At 41.6% G+C, this 18,250-nt stretch overlaps 1 protein-coding gene across 4 annotated transcripts in view; it reads left to right on the top strand.

The window, feature by feature from the left end:
* Trpc4 (transient receptor potential cation channel subfamily C member 4) overlaps positions 1-18,250 on the top strand; it is a 162,338-nt gene that overhangs the window by 103,490 nt on the left and 40,598 nt on the right. For 3 of the 4 annotated variants that reach the window (XM_057757100.1, XM_057757099.1, XM_057757098.1), the window contains one exon: positions 5,926-6,262. In XM_057757100.1, coding sequence (XP_057613083.1) covers positions 5,926-6,262 — 337 coding nt within the window. Of the gene's footprint in view, positions 1-5,925; positions 6,263-18,250 lie in introns of those variants that run through there. The other variant, XM_057757101.1, reaches the window with a different exon arrangement.

Raw genomic sequence — 18,250 nt, 5'->3', positions numbered from 1 at the left:
GCAGAAAGGGATTTTTACACTGTGAAAATGACTTTAATTGTGGCCAGAAAGAGTAGAATTGTTCCTCTGCTTCCCAATGCCTTATGTAATTTCATCCTTTTAGGCAGAGAAAGTATACCATGTGACCCAGCTATTTTACTCTGGACATACAACTCAATATTCTAACAGAGATTTTTGCACCCCCTGTGTTTATTGGTGTTTTATTCACTATAGCAATGAATTGGAATCAACCTAGTTGTCAATCAACAGACAAATGGATAACAAAACACACACACATATATGTGTGTGTGTGATGTATTTTTATATATACACACATTTTTATATATGAATGTTATTCTGCTCTAAAGAAAAAATGTTATCATAAAAATCTGCAGAAAAATGGATGGACTCGGAGTGCATAGTATTAACTGGCGTCACACAATCTCAGAAGAAAAAAACTTGCATGTTCTTCCTCAGTTGCAGCATCTAGCCAATAATATATATGTAAGTGAAAATGAATTTGCACATGGGTACAGTGTGTTATGGGCAATGAGAATAAGCAGGGCTAAGTAGTAGGAGATGAGGAAGAACTGACTGAAAGAGATGGGCGTGAGTTCTGGGGGACAGAAGCGAACTGGTTTTCTACCTCTAACCCTGCCCTGCCTTTCTTGTTTTCGTGGGTAAGTGAATAAAATATATCAGATAATTAAAGTGCAAACTCCGCTGTGAAGCTACACAATTTCTGGATGTCCATTCCAACTGCACAGAGGTCCACTGAAGCGCATAGATACCGATCTTTTTAATTGTGGTGTGTGATTTTTTATTTCCACTTGTTTATAATAAAGTTTTAAAAAGAAATAGGCTCTTATGTGGAATCATGCAGGGCAGTGAACAGAACACTGACTAAACCCTTTGTCTACTAAGAACAGTTAACATGAATGCTCATCTGCTCATATCTGTTCTGGATTCTTGCCCTAAAGGAAACAGAACCACTATCCAGTCTTTGCCTTTAATGGAGATTAAAATACCCTTTTTGATATGCCTTGTCTCTGTGCAGGAACTCTTGTTTGCTCTTGGGAGACTGTGATTGAAGAATCAATCCTGAATACCCAGCTGTGAGCCACACCTGACTCTGTTACCCCCTTAGTACTGTCCTAAGTTATTCAACACATGAAGAAACACCCAGACACGGTCCCATCAGTAGCCAATAATTTCCCTGCTCCCCATGTCTATTCATTTTCAGAAAACTTTAGGTAGTATTCTAAAACTAGCTGCCATTTTCACAAATTATTTCCATCGTTTACTTAGTCTGTCAGATGGGTAATGGCGAACAGGTGTGGAGATTATACCAACTATTTCCCTTTGTGGTTTTTCAAAGGGTCGTCATTATCTAGTGATTATAGTTCCTGGCCACTTAGCTGGCTTTGTTTTCTAGGTTCAATTTATTTGTTTCTTTAGTTTTTGTTTGTTTGTGTGTTGAGACAGTGTCTCACTGTGCAGACCAGGCTAGCCTCAAACTCTTGGTTTTCCCGTTTCAGATTCCTGAGTGCTGGGCTTGGAGGCACGAATGACCATGCCCATATCAAGTTCAATAGTTTAATGTATTCAGTGTTGAGCCATCATTGCCCTCCTTTGTAAGACTGTTGGCGTTTCCAGCCTCCTGTTACTATTCCCGGTCATTACAGATCATCTTCTAAACCAATTTTGAACATAGACCCAAAGTATTTTAGGAAATGCAATCCTGTGCTTGTCGGACTAACACGATTAGTGAGAGTTTGGCTCTCCCTCACTGACACAGATATGGTATCCAAGAGATGGGGCACCCTTGAATCCTGTTCTGAAAGTCCAGTGTATCGTGCCTGCTAAAGACAATGTTAGACAACCTGATGGCCAGCTAGACAGCTCTCAAAGTTCTCTTTGCTAACAGTGGAGGACAGGCTCTCAAGCTTCTCAGTTAGTCTTTCTGATCAGTTTTATAACATTTTTCATTGTCTTCTCAGATCTGATAAAAGAGTCATTCATTTTTTTTTTGTTTTGTTTTAATTTGAAGAAAGCTACTGAAAACAATCTGAAAACTGGGTATTTGATAATTAGTTATTTTATGAACATTTCTTCATTTTTAAGTTACTATTATTATTATGGATGTTCTTTTTCTCATAGAAATCCTTTTCTACTATTATTCTTTTTATAACATCTTAACTAAAATATGGTTATCAAATTCTCTCTCTCTCTCTCAGTGGTCATGAGCTGATATTTTTATAATCACTAGAATGGATATTTGCAATGAATTCTAGCTAGTCTTTTAACTATTTATTCTATACACTAAAACTATAAATAGCTTCATTGGGCATAAAGCACATTAATCCAGTGTTTACAAACAGCACACAGGAGTTGTGCAATGCATATGGTTGCTCATTGAGTCTAAAGTTGGGTCAGATACCCTGCATCACTGACTTACTCCCAGATAATGCTAATGTCACCAGTCTCAGCCCACACTGAAAATAGCAAGGACATGGACTCAGGAGTTTCCTGAAGCAATATTTCCACGTAGATGCTAAGAGATAGTGACAGCGTCCCTTTCTATATTGTCTCCGCTAAATCTGCAGTAAATTACAGCCCAGCCCATGGATTTCACTTCACAATTTTCAGTACGGTCTTTTCTAAGCAGAAGCCACGATATATTCATGGGCCAGCTTGCATCTGTCCAAAGCCTGCCTGTTGTTTCAGGCTTAACTTGCTGCCTTTTGTTTCCGGTGATCATTTTACAATGAGCGTCATCTCCCCTGCTTCGTGGACCTCCTTGCTTCAGAAGGCTGGATGAGGTTATCTACAGTACCGCCCACTTTTGGCATACAGCGAGTTCCCAGAAATGGACTGACTAGTTCCGGGAGACTGTGGTCTCTTTTACTCCTAGCCAGCGTCTGATAGACAGAGAGTGCTGACTTTTATCATCACATCAGGAAGCAGCAGGGGACATGGAGCTTTGATTAATGAAGTGGATAGATTGAGCCAGTAGCAGATCTGAATGTGCACAGGCAGACGACAGACTAGAGGAACTGTCTTCACCATGGACTGGAAGTCCCTCTGAAAGAAGGTCACAGGCAGCTTTGAAGGGATGTAAATGGCTGATAGAACAGAAAGGTTTTTTTTTTTCAGGTATGGACACCATGTTTCCTGGGAGCACTCAGTGTCCAGTGAGTCCTGATCCCCTGTAAGCAGGATTACACAACACAGTTTTGAAAAAAACAAATGAAACAGTTGTGTTCAAGCCAGGCAGGATGGTTGCCTCTAGAATGTAACATATTTTGCTCTTTTTGAGAGTGTGGCTCTAATGTAAATTTTAGGTACAAGTTCTTAAGCTAGAAAAAAATATATAATATATATATTTATATAATGCAATAATATATAATATTATAAAATATACAATATTATTATATGATATAATATTATATAAGATATATTATATCATATAATAATATATAATGCAAAGCTGAAAATATCAGGCCAGAACGTTTATAGTGTTTCACTCATTGCCGGCTTCCTCTCAGCTTGCATTATCTGCAGTTACTGTTTCAATTCCCTTCTAGGCGGAAGGAGATTGTTCAGTTGACTTAAGTATTTTTTAAATATACTTTCCAATTTTATTTTTCTCATCATTTTTCTTTATGTTTTGGGATTTTAGTATTTGTGTGGTTGTTTATAATTCATTCACGTTGGGTCCCAATTTATTTGTAAAAACAAGATTAGATTCAGTCATTTTCATTCAGTGTCTTCCATGATTAGAATCCTGTGTCTCAGTAGTTCTATAAATACTCAAGGATCGGGCTTTGGAAATGTCTTAAAGGTTATTGAATGCAAATTGTCAGTGTGTCCTTTGTAAGCGTATGGAACCATTATAAATCTGAATGCTTATAATGTTTCCTTATGAATGCTAGCAGTGACTGGAGGGGTGCTGGCGCGTCTTCCTATAGGGGTTGTCTAGAGGCAGAAGCAGAGACCTGTGGTGAAAATCTCCTTTCTCCTGGACCAGGAGGGTGCAGAGGGTGGTGGTTCCTGTGGCAGGAGCCCAGGCTGCAGGCCCCGAGCTTCCTGTGGGCAATGTTAAGGTATCCGGGACTGGGGTTTCCCTGGAAGGAACACCATCTTAGTCAATGAGAATGTCAGTTCTCTGAAAGTCCTTCAGAAGGAACTGGAAAAAGCTGAGCACATTGACAAGAGGTAGAAAAAGGCCCAGAGAAGAAGTAAGGGAGGTCAGAAGGAAGGAAGAAGCCAAAGACAAGGGGTGGGGAGTGGAGAAAAGAATGAGGTCATCTACCTTAGTAATTACAAGTTGTTTATTACAAAAAAATCCTGAAATCCGTGTCTCTTGGGTTCTCAGTTACCCTACTCCAGATGTTTTTTTCCTAGCTCCTTCCATTCTACTTGCAAATTTCATAATTTCATTTTCTTGACAGCTAAATAATATTCCATTATGTAAATGTACCACATTTTAATTAGCCATTCTTTAGTTTATGGACATCTAGACTATCCATAACAGCTATGGGCTATTATTAACAGAGCAGCAATGACCACTGATGAGCAAATCCCCTGTAACACAATGTAGAGCCCTGAACACAAAGGACAAATATTATATAATTTTCCTTATATGTATATGGATGTGAACGTTCAGCTTTTGATAGGTATGCCACAATCCAAACATCCACAAGGATTAGGCACTTAGTGAAGGAGCAGAGGGGACTAGAGGATCATCCAGGAAGACAATTAGAATTGAGTGTTATAGAGAGATGAAGGGAAAAGTAGAACAGGAGGACCAAATAGGGTGGGGGGGGTGGAGGAGGGAATGTGGGGAGAGGCAACAACGTTACAGATCTTTGGAAGAGCCATGTGGAAACCTACAACTATAGAAGCTTCCTAACTTATATACCTATGCAAAAAATGTATAATGGAGTCACCAACAAAATAGGGGAGACAGTATCCCAGCTAGACATCTTACGCCACCATGTAAAACTTCCAGTGCATGCAATAGGTTATGTCTCACTTAGTCCCAGCACCTACATGGCAGCTCACAATTGTCTGAAACTCCAGCTCTAGGGGACACAATAGACTCTTCTGACTTCTGCACATATCAGGTACACATGTGGTATGCACTTACGTACACATAAAATAAAAAATAAATCTCAAGGAGACATTATAGCTTTACTAAGAGCCCATGTGTTTAAGATTTGGCCCCTAGCTTGTTTCTGTTGGAAGGGAGTCCTCAGGGTATCAGTAACAAATAAAAGCAACACATATACAGAAGGACATCCCACATCGGATGTAGGTGGACCCAGTCTGCTATGCGAACCGTCTCTGGGCAGGGGTCTGTGGACATTGTAAGAAAGACAGATGAGCAAGCCAATAAATAGCGCTCCCCAATGGTCTCTGCTTGAGTTACTGCCTCCAGGTTTCTGCCTTGGCTTCCCTGCATAATGGACTCTAACCTGTAAGCTAAATAAATCACCTCCTCCCCAGACTGCTTCTGTGGTCAGTGTCTTATCACAGCAGTGAAGATAAAACTAGGACACTGTGTATATCCTTATACCTTGCCTCTGTCTTCACTCCAAGTGCTGGTACCCTGTTTTGACTTCACTTAAGTTGACACTCAGCACTGTGCCCTGAGTGAACCAGGTGTTCATTATGGCCTTTCTCAGCATGACTCAGTGCTGGGCTGTTTTACTCTAATATCAAGTGAGCTGCAGCTTGTGTCTTTGAATCCTAATATTGCTTTACCAAAGAATATATGATTTATATAAATTTCATTTGAGTATGAACTAAGGAATATATTAAAGGTTGTCATTATCTTTTCCTGAAACTGTATGTTGAAGGGTAATGTCGAGCCTGCATTCTTCCTGATGCACTGAGGTCATTACCTCTAACAGGGACTGAATTCTTGTCTTTTCCTCCTAGTTCGTTGCCCAGCCCAACTGCCAGCAGCTGCTCGCCTCCCGCTGGTACGACGAGTTCCCCGGCTGGAGGAGAAGACACTGGGCCGTGAAGATGGTGACGTGTTTCATAATAGGACTGCTTTTCCCCGTCTTCTCCGTGTGCTACCTGATAGCTCCTAAAAGCCCACTTGGACTGTTCATCAGAAAGCCTTTTATCAAGTTTATCTGCCACACTGCCTCCTATTTGACCTTTTTGTTCCTGCTGCTGCTGGCCTCTCAGCACATCGACAGGTCAGACTTGAACAGACAAGGTCCACCACCAACCATCGTGGAGTGGATGATATTACCGTGGGTCCTGGGTAAATGTGTTACTATAGAAAATATAATACCAAACGTGTTTCTGCCATGGAATTCTGTTGCTTGGAAAGAATATTCACGAATGTTTGGAGCGGAGGGAAACGACACATAGTCTCTGACCGTGGTTGCTCTCAGACCTAATCCTCAAAACCAAAGATATTTTGCCCAACTGTGGTGGGCTTGCCCCAAAGTGCAGCCAGGGAAAGGCAGTGTTAGGTTCCAGGATGACAGGTGTTGATGACTCCATGTCCCACAAAGGACTCAGGCCTCACTGGCCACACATAACCTATTTTTCTCCTGTGCTGGTATCTGAACCCCAGGCTTTTCAGGGGGAAGCAGATGCTCTACTTCTGACTGAGCTGCATCTCCAGCCCCCAGTTTTCTTAGAAGTCCTCCACAGATCAGTATGTGTCTCTCTAAAGAACCCCTGATTATATATATATATATATATATATACACATATATATACATATATATGCATACACACATATAGATACATAATATTTTTAAAACTTTATCTACTTGTTTTTCTTTGAACATGTGGTAGTTAGGAAATCTGGATATTAAACAATAGAAAAATTTTAACCTCCATGTTGCCAGAGATAGATAATCATTTTAGAATTGCCACAGATCAGAGTAGAAACCTTATTTATTAATATTAAAACTGTGTTTTCCTTTCTTCCTTCCTGTTACTGTAGCCATGCTTAGAATTTGCAATTTAATTTCCCTTTTCTGTATCCTACTGAGGTTTGCGGAGAAATCACATTTTCTCAGCTTAGCTCTTCGCTTGAGATCCCTGTGGCACTGGACCCAGCTCGCTAGGAAATATGATAGATTCCATGATTCACCATCTCAGATCTGTTTGGGTTCCCTTCAGAGCTGAGAGGTCACTAAAGCGAGGAACCAGCAGGGAGAAAGAAGACCAGCCTAAATAGTCGCTAAGAAAGGAGGACAGTGACCTGATGGTGTTTACATGTTAACTACATTCTATAAATACCACCTTAAGTGAATCTTAGCATCAGTTCTGACTTGCCTGATGTGCATGCACTATGCCCTCATTTAGGCCAAAAGGAAAGTTTAGATCTGTAAGTCTTCAAAAAAATCACTACAGCCTTGGTGTTGATAGTAAGATGAAATCATTGCTCTCCACCAAATTATCTCACATAAGGGACATAATTTATGTTAATTTTATTCATAAAAATGCTTTCTAGAATAATTCTTATGAAAACACTTAGGAGGTCGTATCTAAGCATTCATAAGTCACTGAATATCTACCTGAAAGTCCTGACATGCCAAACGCTCAGACGCAGTGTGTCATAAGCACAGGTAGCATCCCTCAGCTTTGTGCAGGCAATGGGTGTACACTGGATACCTTCAAAGAGCCAAAGGGTATGACTGCTGCATAGGGAGCTAAGGGCACTTGGCCAGATGGAGCTTAAATTTCACTGGAGGAAATGGGTAATGGATTAATGATCAGAACTGCAGAAAATGGTAAATATTATAAAAATAGAGACATTTGACATTGAGCAACATGTGTGGCTAAAACTGCCTTTGACTGTCTGGTATACGTTAAATGTGTAGCAGAATATTCCTTGTCATGTCGATGAACGAAATGACACCACGGTCACTGCTCAGTGCTTAGTGGATAGGCTTCACTGTACTATAATCCCAGCAGTCGGAAGTATCGGCTAGAGGCAACATTTTCAGGATAATATGACTGCAGGGGGCTAATGGATCTGGGCGCTTGTAGAGTAAAAGGTATTTCATAGAATTAAAACCGTATGTGAATGATTATCTCGTTTCAGCAATAGGGCCTGGAATCAATGGTGTTTAAATATCAGGTAGACCTCTCAAAATAGTTATACTGTTGAATCAAGAAAACCTCACTGTTAAGATTGAGTCTGAAACGCTCTAGAGGATCCAGGCTTGTAAAGGGCTGTAAACTGTTGCTGAGAAGCTGCAAGCCGTTACTGGGATTCTGTGAAGAGGCTGTATCTCTGGGACTTAAAATATAAGCAGTCACAAACCCTCAGAGTTTTCAGGGCCGTTATCAAAGGGAAAGGGTTTTCACCGGATGACATTTAGCATGCCATTGAATCTACTGAGCTTCCCTCATTAGGGAGAGAGAATCACTGTTCTCACAAAGGGGTAGAAGACGGCACTGGGGAGGGAGAGCTTAGACCCTTCTACAAATGTGATATAGATTACAAGGGTATGGTCAGATCTGATGGCTGTACCGGTGAATCATCTATATTACCTTGCCCAAGACAGCTAGATGATGCAGTAAGACATCTTTAGCTTCATTTCCTTACCCAACATTTGCTGGTTCATGCATCGTAAGGGTCTAGATGATAGCAGTAAGGAAGAATGGCTTGAGGCTGGAGAGATGGCTTAGTGATGAAAAGCCCTGGCTACTCCTGCAGAGGACCAGGGTTCAGTTACCGGCACCACCATGGCAGCTCACAACCATCTGTAACTCCAGTTCCAGAGGATCTGACACCATCTTCTGGCCTTTGCAGGTACTGCATACATATGGTGCACATATACACATGCCAGCAAATACTTACTACATATAAAATAAAATTAAGGGAAAGAAAAAATTCCTTGGGATACTAGTTTTCCAACTTTCTCAAAAGCCGTTTTGAGCTTTTCCTCAAGATGCATTATGATTGGTAAATATGTGCCCTCGCTTTTTATACGACATAAAAATAAATATATATACATGTATGTATGCATGTATACACTTATAGAATCAACTTAGCAAAAAATTATGACAATTTTTATCATAAAAATTTATGGCAATAGTATTTTATAATAAAAGTAGCTCTTCAGTAAAAGTTGTCATATGTGAAATAACGCTTTGCTCCTCAGGGGGAGTAAAATGGCTGTGCAGTGATTGGCAGTAACCCATGCCTGAGAATATGCCACAGTCAAGCAGCATGAGAATCTATGCTCCGTGAGCATGAGGCGAAGGGTGAACTGAGGAGATGATGGCACGGAGAAAGGCATCTCAGTTCTGTTAAAAATAGAGCCTGTGGAATTGCTAGCCCCAAAGCAAGAAGTGCTCATAATATCCGCGGTACCCAGCTTGCCTGCATTGCAGGCTTCCTTAGCACTTTTTCTTTAGCAACACTGGCTTCTCATTTCCATCCTTTGCTGTGTAATTTATAGCTTAGAACGTTGATATTAACAAGTCTGAAAATCTTCAACTGAGTCTGCCAAGTAGGCAACGTGGAATGAATAATGTTGATCTTATTCTCATCTCGACACTCATAGGAACCAACAAGCATATTATTGGGACCATTTTTAATATATGTACATATATAATTCGTATATGTATATATATATATACACAGAGATACATATATAATTTTTGTTCTTGTGACCATTTTTATTTTCCATCTTTTGGTGCTAGGGAGTAAACCCAGGGTCTCTTGCACACTAAGCATGTGCTCTTTCACTGAGCCATACCTCAACGACCCATTTTTTTCAAATAATCACTAAGATCATTTGGCTTCTATGACTCATTATTTCAGCCTTGCTTCTAAAGCTCCTAGGACCTCAGTCAGCTCCAAGCAGTGTTACAATTATAAGAAACTAGCCTTCACTCTTCCCCCTCAAGTAAGTTCAACAGACTAGTCCGGTCATGTACAGATTCAAGTACAGGCAAAACATCCATTTGGTATTTTAAAGGACTATTGTAATATTAAAACAAAACAAAAACCCAGACAACCATTGCAGTATGACACTTTTTCCCCTCATCTTTCTTTTTATCTGTGTGTGCTGGTGGAACTATTTAAAAGCTATTCTTATATAGTTATACATGGTAAACCATTATGACATGCAATATTTAGAAATATTCAAATTGTTGTCTGAGCTACTAACTCACAGTAACTGAATTCTTTACTGGGGAAAAACTGAACTCTCTCAGGCTGTGACAGTGTAGGTCAGATTTAAGACTCAAAGACTGAAATCTGCAGAGCTCCCAAGAGTGGTGGTGCGTAGTGGAGATGGGAGGAGGGGAGCGTATGGGAAGAGCAAGCTAGACACCAAAATATAAAAAGGTCAAAGACTTGGATGGCCATTTGAATTAGTTTTCCTTGGCTTGAAATTACAATAGCTATCGTTGCATAACAATATTAGAAGCTGTAGCGGCTGAACAGTTTAGATACACATCCTCCTGTGAATGTCACAGTAGCTCTGTTCCATCTGGCTAGAGTAAATGATGGAGCAGGCTTTGAGAAGCTCGATTCCTTGTCTAAAATCAAGGCGCCAGCAGGTGCATGCTAGTATAACAAATCCCAGAGCTCCCGAGCAAAGAACCTCGATTCTCTCTGAGATGCTGAGCCAGGGGTGGGAGACCCAGGATGGCAGGAAGCACCAGCCAGGCCTCTACATATGCACCGTTCCCCCAGTCTCCTTATACCTTTACATGGGTGCAGGGGACTGGGCAGCACATGGGATTCATTGAACCGGTAATGCATTCCAGGAGGCACCTTGGTTATAACAGTATTGAATAGCACATCTGTGCACAATAAATCTTTTGTACCACCCCACCACACTGCCGCCGCCATCCCCCCTCCCTTCCCATGGTCTAGAACAGTCTATGTGGCTCTCTGGTGCTGGAATAAACAATATCTTGGAGATATAAAGGAAGGGAAGGATGGAGCAGGGGTGGAAGGAGAAAAGAAAGGAAGGAGAAGAAGCAAAGGAAGGGAGAAAAGAAAATAAGGACAAGGAGAAGAAGAGAGGGAGGGAGAGAGGGAGGGAAGGAGGGAGGGAGGGAGGGACGGAGGGAAATACTAGAATATGTACACATTTTATTTTTATATTCAAAGAATCACTTTCTGGGACATAAAGTTAAGTTCTCTTGTTTCTTAGAACATTATTATTAATATTTACCCTTCTGTTGAGGGAGGTGCATTTGAAAAAGGAGTTAAAGTCATTTTTAAAAAAAATACTGAGAACATATCTTAAGTGGAATGTGATGATCTTCATAGTGAAAACAAAGAATTTGCTCATTTAAAAATTGTGCATTGTGCAGCTTCTACTAATCATTGAAAGGGTGCCTGGAGCAAAGAAGCAGTTGTCTTCCCATCAGTTTCAACATATTCTTTTGTAATATTCATGGAAGTGTGTAAATTAAAGAAGATCCTATAAAAAGAATACAACTACATTGCTCAAACTTCCTAATTGATTATTAAATAATTATACTTAGGTATGAACATTCTAACTTCCATCTGAATGACATTCCTTTTACTAAACTAAAAGTATGGTCTTCCTTAATGTTGTTTTCCTTCTTTTTCCCCCTAATGATAAAGCAGTGACGTCAAAACCACAGTGATGTAAGGGTTTTCAGACGTCTTCAAATGCAGAAGACTCATTGCCATTTGCATCACCTCCACCATTCTTGATGGTCTGCTGACTGCAGTCAGAACCACTGGGAATTATTTTGAGCAAATCGAGATTCTGAGTGATCATCTTGCTTAGTTGATTCAGAAATTGCAGAGGTCTTCAAACACACTCAAGACTGAGAAATAATCATGGAAGAAAATTTTCATATAGATTTAGTTCTCAGATGAAAGTTGTGAGAAACTCTGCTCCTTAGTTTTCTGTTCTGCCCCCTAAATCAGAGAGCTTTTCTCTATTTTTGAATAAGATTGCTCTTAGGTATTGATTTCCCGAAACCTTGAGTTATTAAAATGTATGACCATTCATTTTGTTGTGACATTTTGAACTAATTCTTTGAGAAGTCCATACAATATATTTTCATCATATTCACCCCCACTCCTCTCACAGTGTCTCCCAGATCCACCCCAGTCTTCTCCCAGATCTAGTCTCTGCCTCTCAACTCCCGCCCCCAACTTTGTATCCTCTTTTTAAATAAGCAATCAAGTCCTATTTATGCTGGCCATGTACTCCTGGCCATGGGCATGTACAACTGGGGCATGGTTGACCTACCAGGAGCCACATCCTTTATGAAAATCGACTCTCTCTCCCCCAGAAGCCATCCACTGCCCACAGCTCCTCAGTGAGGAAGAGACCGCAAGAGTTTCTTCCTAATCTCTTCTGGAATTCCAACTGGCTTCATCTTGTGCAGGTCTTGAGTACAGCTGTGGCGAGTTCCTGACACAGACAACACTGTTTTCTCTGGTTATCATGCTCCTTCCTCTCCCTCTTCTATTGTGGTCCCTGAGCCCTTGGAGGAGGAGTGCTAGAGAGGCCCCATTTGTGGCTGACAACTCCAGTGGCATTCTCTGCATTTTGACCCGTTTTGTGTCTCCGTGTTAACAGTTACACAAAGGTCCTTCTTCTCCGCAAAGGTCTGAGAGCTGCATTAATGCATGGGTATAAAGATAAAAATTTAGAGGACAGTTTGATATTATGTCGATTTAGCAAAGTAACAGTCCTAGGTTCCCCCCCCCAGGGCCTTTGAGCTCCCCAGTTATGGGTTCTTGGTCAGGTTTACAATACCAGGTTCATGTTTCTTTCTGTGGAGTAGGCCTTAAATTTATTCAGCAAAGGACTGGTCTGTTTTAAAAACTTTAAACTTATCACCACTTTACAGACTTCCTCTTCTCAGGAAAAGACTGGTTCATGTCTTGAAGGACCTAGATGTGTTCATCTATATCTGGTTCATGTTTCACCTCCAACCCCAGGGTGCACAGACTCTTTCCAGTCCCATTGCCTCACGGAAGTTAGATGGCAGCATAAGTTAACTCTTCACTAACCAACTGGTGCCCCGGCCATAGCTCTTCCTGAATACCCTGCATTCTGGGTATCACTGAGTACCTGTGCCAGACACGAGCATGCTGACCTTCTGGGGAAATTGCTGTGCTCTCTAGATGCTCCTGTTGTGCCCACACACTGCAAGGTTCTTAGGATCAGATGCAGCTCCCTCTGACATCTTGCAGTCCCTCAACCCCTGAACCTTGAGGTCAGCCTGTGTGGTCTCCTGTGGTCCCTAAAACTTCTCTTGAGTTTGGCAAGAAGAGACATACACTCAGCCTTCTACTGCAAGCCCAGGCACATGGAACAGTATGAGTTCAGGCTGCTACCAGCTGCCCCAATGACAAGCTGCATGATTTCCTCTTGTCCATGATGGACTGGACCAAGAGAGAAATACAACAGTTGACTGTCAAGAAGACACCCCAGTAGGGAGTACTAGTTTCTCTTTGCTTGAGGGATATTCTTGGATCCCTTCACTTGAACTAAGGAAGTATGAAAGGAAAATCACCCTTTGGTCTTCTCTGCTATTTATTCCCACATTGCACAAGACTGCAGTGTCAGTACTACTTGTATTTCTTGCCACCCCTTTTCCAGGCTTCTCTCTTTTTGGACTAGGGCAATGGAAGGCAAGTGTGGGCTAGCGGGATGTTTCCTCGGATCTTTCAGTAACCTACCGAAGAAGATTATCTGTAGTTTTCTGCAAGCTGCCTTCAGAAAGCAGGTGTCATAGGCTTTTGTCTTCTACTTCGTTGAAGTTTTAAATATATCATGAGACCTTAGGAACGACCCTTAATTTAGTGTCTCTTGGGGTCTGGTGTCACGTCAGTCCCCATTACATAAAATAACTTCTAGTAATACAATTATTCTTCCACAGAGACAGACATCTGATCCTAGAGACATTTCTGTTCCCTGATTTGAAAGGCAAAGGAAAATTCCAGTAGTGAGGAATTCTTTGTGTTCTTTTTATCTTTGTTGATTTGATGTCTCTCCAGAGGCTTCTGTCTTCACTAAAGAGCTCGGCAGCTTCTGCCCTTGAGCAGCAGACCCTTGGGGGTTACTTTGATGAAGAGGTACCTCACTCTTGTTTAGGGCTCTTGCTGTCTACATGTGTCCCAACCAAAGCAAGAGAGGGCAAGGCCAAGGATCCTTCCCTGTAACACAGTTATTCCCCAGAGCTTGAAATCTGGATGGTTGAGTGTGAAATCAGAGACTCTCTCTGCTCCCTGGAATCCTCACAGCCATGCTCAGGATAGAGCTCTCAAATGTTTTGGTGAAAACACCATAGGAGAGCTAAAGAAAAGGAAGGGAGGGAGGGAGGGAGGGAGGGAAGAAACAAGGGAAGGGAGGGAAGGAGAGGAGAGGAAAGGAGGAAGAGAGAGAGAGAGAGAGAGAGAGAGAGAGAGAGAGAGAGAGAGAGAGAGAGAGAAGATAAAGAAAAATCCTGGGCACTGGAGCACTGGATTTCTTTCTCGAACTCATTTCCCTTTGCTCTTTCCATCCTGGGTCCACACTCTTGACTTCAAAGCCTGTAATAAGGCTTCTAGAACAGTTCTATGAAACCATGCCATCTGTTTATAAACAGAGAGCCGAGATGTTGAAATGTTCCATCACGGGGACAGGACAAACACGCTGTGACAGAAGCTCCCCAAAGCTTTGTTCCCTCCCGTTTTGTTTTCAGTTCCCGTGAATACTCGGCTCGCTGGATGTGTCTCCGTTTGTGCTAGCACCCTCTCATTTTTCTAATGGCTTGTTTGTTCAAAAACGCGGTGACTGTTGCCAGGGGAGAGAAAACTTGGCATTTCACTAGCACGATTACAGCAGGCTAAAAAGCAACAGCCACCAAACAGGTATGTCATGAGGAGGCCATTATGAGATGATGCTCCAACCTGGTGGTTGACAAAGAAAAAGGTTCTAGGGCTGAGGGATGTCTCCCAAGGACCCAGGTTCAGTTCCCCAAACCCACAAAATCCTCTGTAACTCCAGTTAAAAGGGGTCCAATGCCTTCTTCTGGCCTCTGTGGACACTGCCTTCACATACATACTGCTCATATATACATACAAACAGTTAAAATGCTCATACAAAGAAAAATGAATGAATCTTTTAAAAAAAATAAGTCTTTTAAAAACATTTCAACTCATTAACCAGCAAGCATTAATCGATAATGTTATCTATAGCTGAAGCTAAATTGCTGGGCTGATGTAGCCCTTGAAGAGTGCTGTCGTGAGTTACCGGTTTAATCTGGATCCTTTATCGGTTTTGTATCAGAAGTGAGGTAAGAGGATGGGTGGTCAGGAAGATCATGCAAAATCAATCTCCACGGACTCCACGGAAGCCTTTTGGGCCTCAGAACTTTTGGTCTTAGGAAACCGTGGGTATCATCCAGTGCTAGCTTCCGGTTGAAGCTTCCCTTCCTTGGACCCTAAAGAACTCCCAAGCTAAAGTATTTACACCTGCATCTCTCAGACCTGACAAGGGCCTCCTCTGCCCTCAGTGCACCAATGCCCTGATTACTCCGCAGGTACTTTAAGATCTGTTACATGTGAAAATACACATAAATTTGAGGTGACTGAGTTGTGAGTACACGCTGATCTCTAGAGAGATACATAGGCTGGGTTTCCACACCTTGACAAAATGGTTTCTGAAGATTCACAGGGAAAGGCATTCTAGACTCCAGGTTAGAATTTCTACTGCTATCAAGTTTGTAGAAACACAGTTGCCGGAGAAATCTTTACACTTACTTGGCAGGATGCTATCTTCCAACTTTACCAGTCAGTCATATGATTTGTATGTTCTGGGGCAGGCCAATCAGGTCTTTGTCTACTTGTAGATGACAGATCTTAATCTCATGTCAGATATTTTAACAGTCAAACATTGCAATAGTATCAGTAGTAAGAAACGATGCTTGGGAATCTTTTACAACAGCGATAGAATCTTTTAATTGAAATTCGTATCATTGCATCCTCTCTTTAAGTTCCTTCAGGTGATGAGTTGGTTAACACTATAGCTAATGCGATAAAGCTGATTCCTACAGTGCAGCCTGGCACCACCCCGTCTGACTGGCACAGTCCAGTTCTCAGCTCTATGTGTTCTACTGAGGGCTAACCAGAAACACATCCGCCAACCTCTGCTTTCAAACGCGTATCTCTGATCTCTGGAGACTGGCAAAATTTTACACAAAACAAAATAAATAATATATAATAATAATAATAATGATGAGAGATCTGCCTGGTAAGAACGTGTCGTCCTGGCCACTGTATTTGGAGATTCAGACCCCAGTGTCCCCATTAATTACAAGCTCAGCAGTAGTCACACGGTCTCCTTATGCTGTGGTTTTCCATGTAGGCTGTGGTGATGGGCTGGATCCCAAGAGCCTGCGCAGGGTATCTGAGAGAAATACCACCAGTGTGCAAGAGGCAAGTGTTGTTATTTGTACCAAGTGTTTTTCCTCATCATGTGGGGTAAATTGTAAGTTTCCCACCAGCTCTGAAATCCGGTGTGTGAATTGTATCTTTTCCAGTTCTGGGTTTCTCTTTTCTTCAAAGGCATCAGCAATGGTCCCAACCCTAAGTGAAAGCCCAGGGGGTCTGTTCATGAAGGTCTCAGAGGGTGATCAAGTTAGGATGGTCATGCTGACATAGGGGCTGAAGAACCCTGTTTTTCTAATCCAGAGTCACAGTGGGGCCTCTGAATGAGCTCTAGGAATCTCGGAGAGGTCTGTGATGATGCCCTTCAGGCTACGGCACTCAGACTCTGCAGGTCATAGAGGGGTGGTTTCCTGCTCCCTGCCTAGTCTTAGGAACCTGATTCCTGGCACTGTCTCTCTTCTTCCTCAGGGTGAGCATTTTGCCCCTTATATGAGAGATGCCTGGATCAGGCCTGTGTCTTTCCCACATGAGTAACCCTTGCGCTTCCTGGATCACAGTTTAATCTTCCTCTTGAGTATGAGGAGGTTATGTGGAGAAGGCACACGAGGGTGTTAGTTCTGCCTTCTACCTTATTTCTGAGGCAGGGTCATTCTTACTGTTTGTTGCCATGGGGCTCCATACTCCAGAAGAGCTGGCCTGGGATCTTCTGAGAAATCAATCTCTGACTCTCATCTTGCCATGGGGTCCCTGGAATTACAGATACAATCTACCACATGGCAGTATTTGCATGGGTTACAGGAACTCAACCCAGGTCATCAGGCTTTGCAAGGCCTCTTTTACCCACTGAGCCATCTCCCTGGCCCCTCTTCTTGTTCTTCACAGGGGACTGGAAGAGTGGCTTACTTTTCTATGAACTTGACACCTCTTCTTTTCCTACATTTCTTATGAGGATGTGACAATCTATGGTATTTATAATTGATCTGACTTTTTCTTGCATTTAGTAAAAAGCAATTATGATCTTTTCAACTTCCTGTATTCTCAGCAGCTATGGAGCTTGGTATTTTGCGTGTGGCATTTCTGTCTATCATTATTACACAGGAGTCTCATTTATTTTGATGAGTGCAGTTATAATAAATGAATTTATCTCTTTAATATTTCATAATGCTAGATCATTCGAAAACTCTCTTTAGGATCTAAAATAGTTATTATTTTAATAAGATTATGGAAATAAAATAATAACCTTTATAAATACATTATAAATATTCCAGAGGATTACATAATGTTAGAAAAGAGAAGATAATTCATATCAACCCTGGATGTGGTACTGAAGTTACTGCTTAGTGTGGCATCCCTAGGTCACTTAGCAACCTGACATGAGTGCTGCAAGCATCCCTTCTTCAAGGTTGACAGTAGACCACCAAAAGCACCAATTGCTGATAGAATCAAAGTATTTGGTTTGTTTTTCACAGATAAACTATTTTCCATCCATTTTTAAAGTCATTTGACTTAGGAGAAAATTCTAGTTCAAACCATGCTTACAAGAACATTTCATGACATTCCCATGGAAAAAAATACATGGTTATAGAGACATGAAATCTTAAACTTTTTAAAAGACTTTATTCCTATTACTTTTCCTTTATGTCGATGGGCACTTTGTCTGCGTGTGTGTAAGTGCACCATGTACCCGCAGTGTCCTCAGAGGCCAGAAGAGGGCGGTGAATCCCCTAGAACTGGAGAAAGATATTTGTGAGATTTTATGGGTTTAACTTCTGATTACCAGAAGACACAGTCTCACAGCAAACTCCTTCATCCTCTGGATCCTACAATCGATCTGCCCCCTCTTCTGTAATGTCCCCTGAGTCTATGTGTCGGGTGCTTTGTAGATGGAGTCATTGA

The sequence above is a fragment of the Chionomys nivalis genome, chromosome 24 (assembly GCF_950005125.1).
Source record: "Chionomys nivalis chromosome 24, mChiNiv1.1, whole genome shotgun sequence".
Taxonomy (NCBI): domain Eukaryota; kingdom Metazoa; phylum Chordata; class Mammalia; order Rodentia; family Cricetidae; genus Chionomys; species Chionomys nivalis.
The sequence above is the reverse complement of the archived record's forward strand: the minus strand, read 5'-3'. Positions and strand labels throughout refer to the sequence as shown.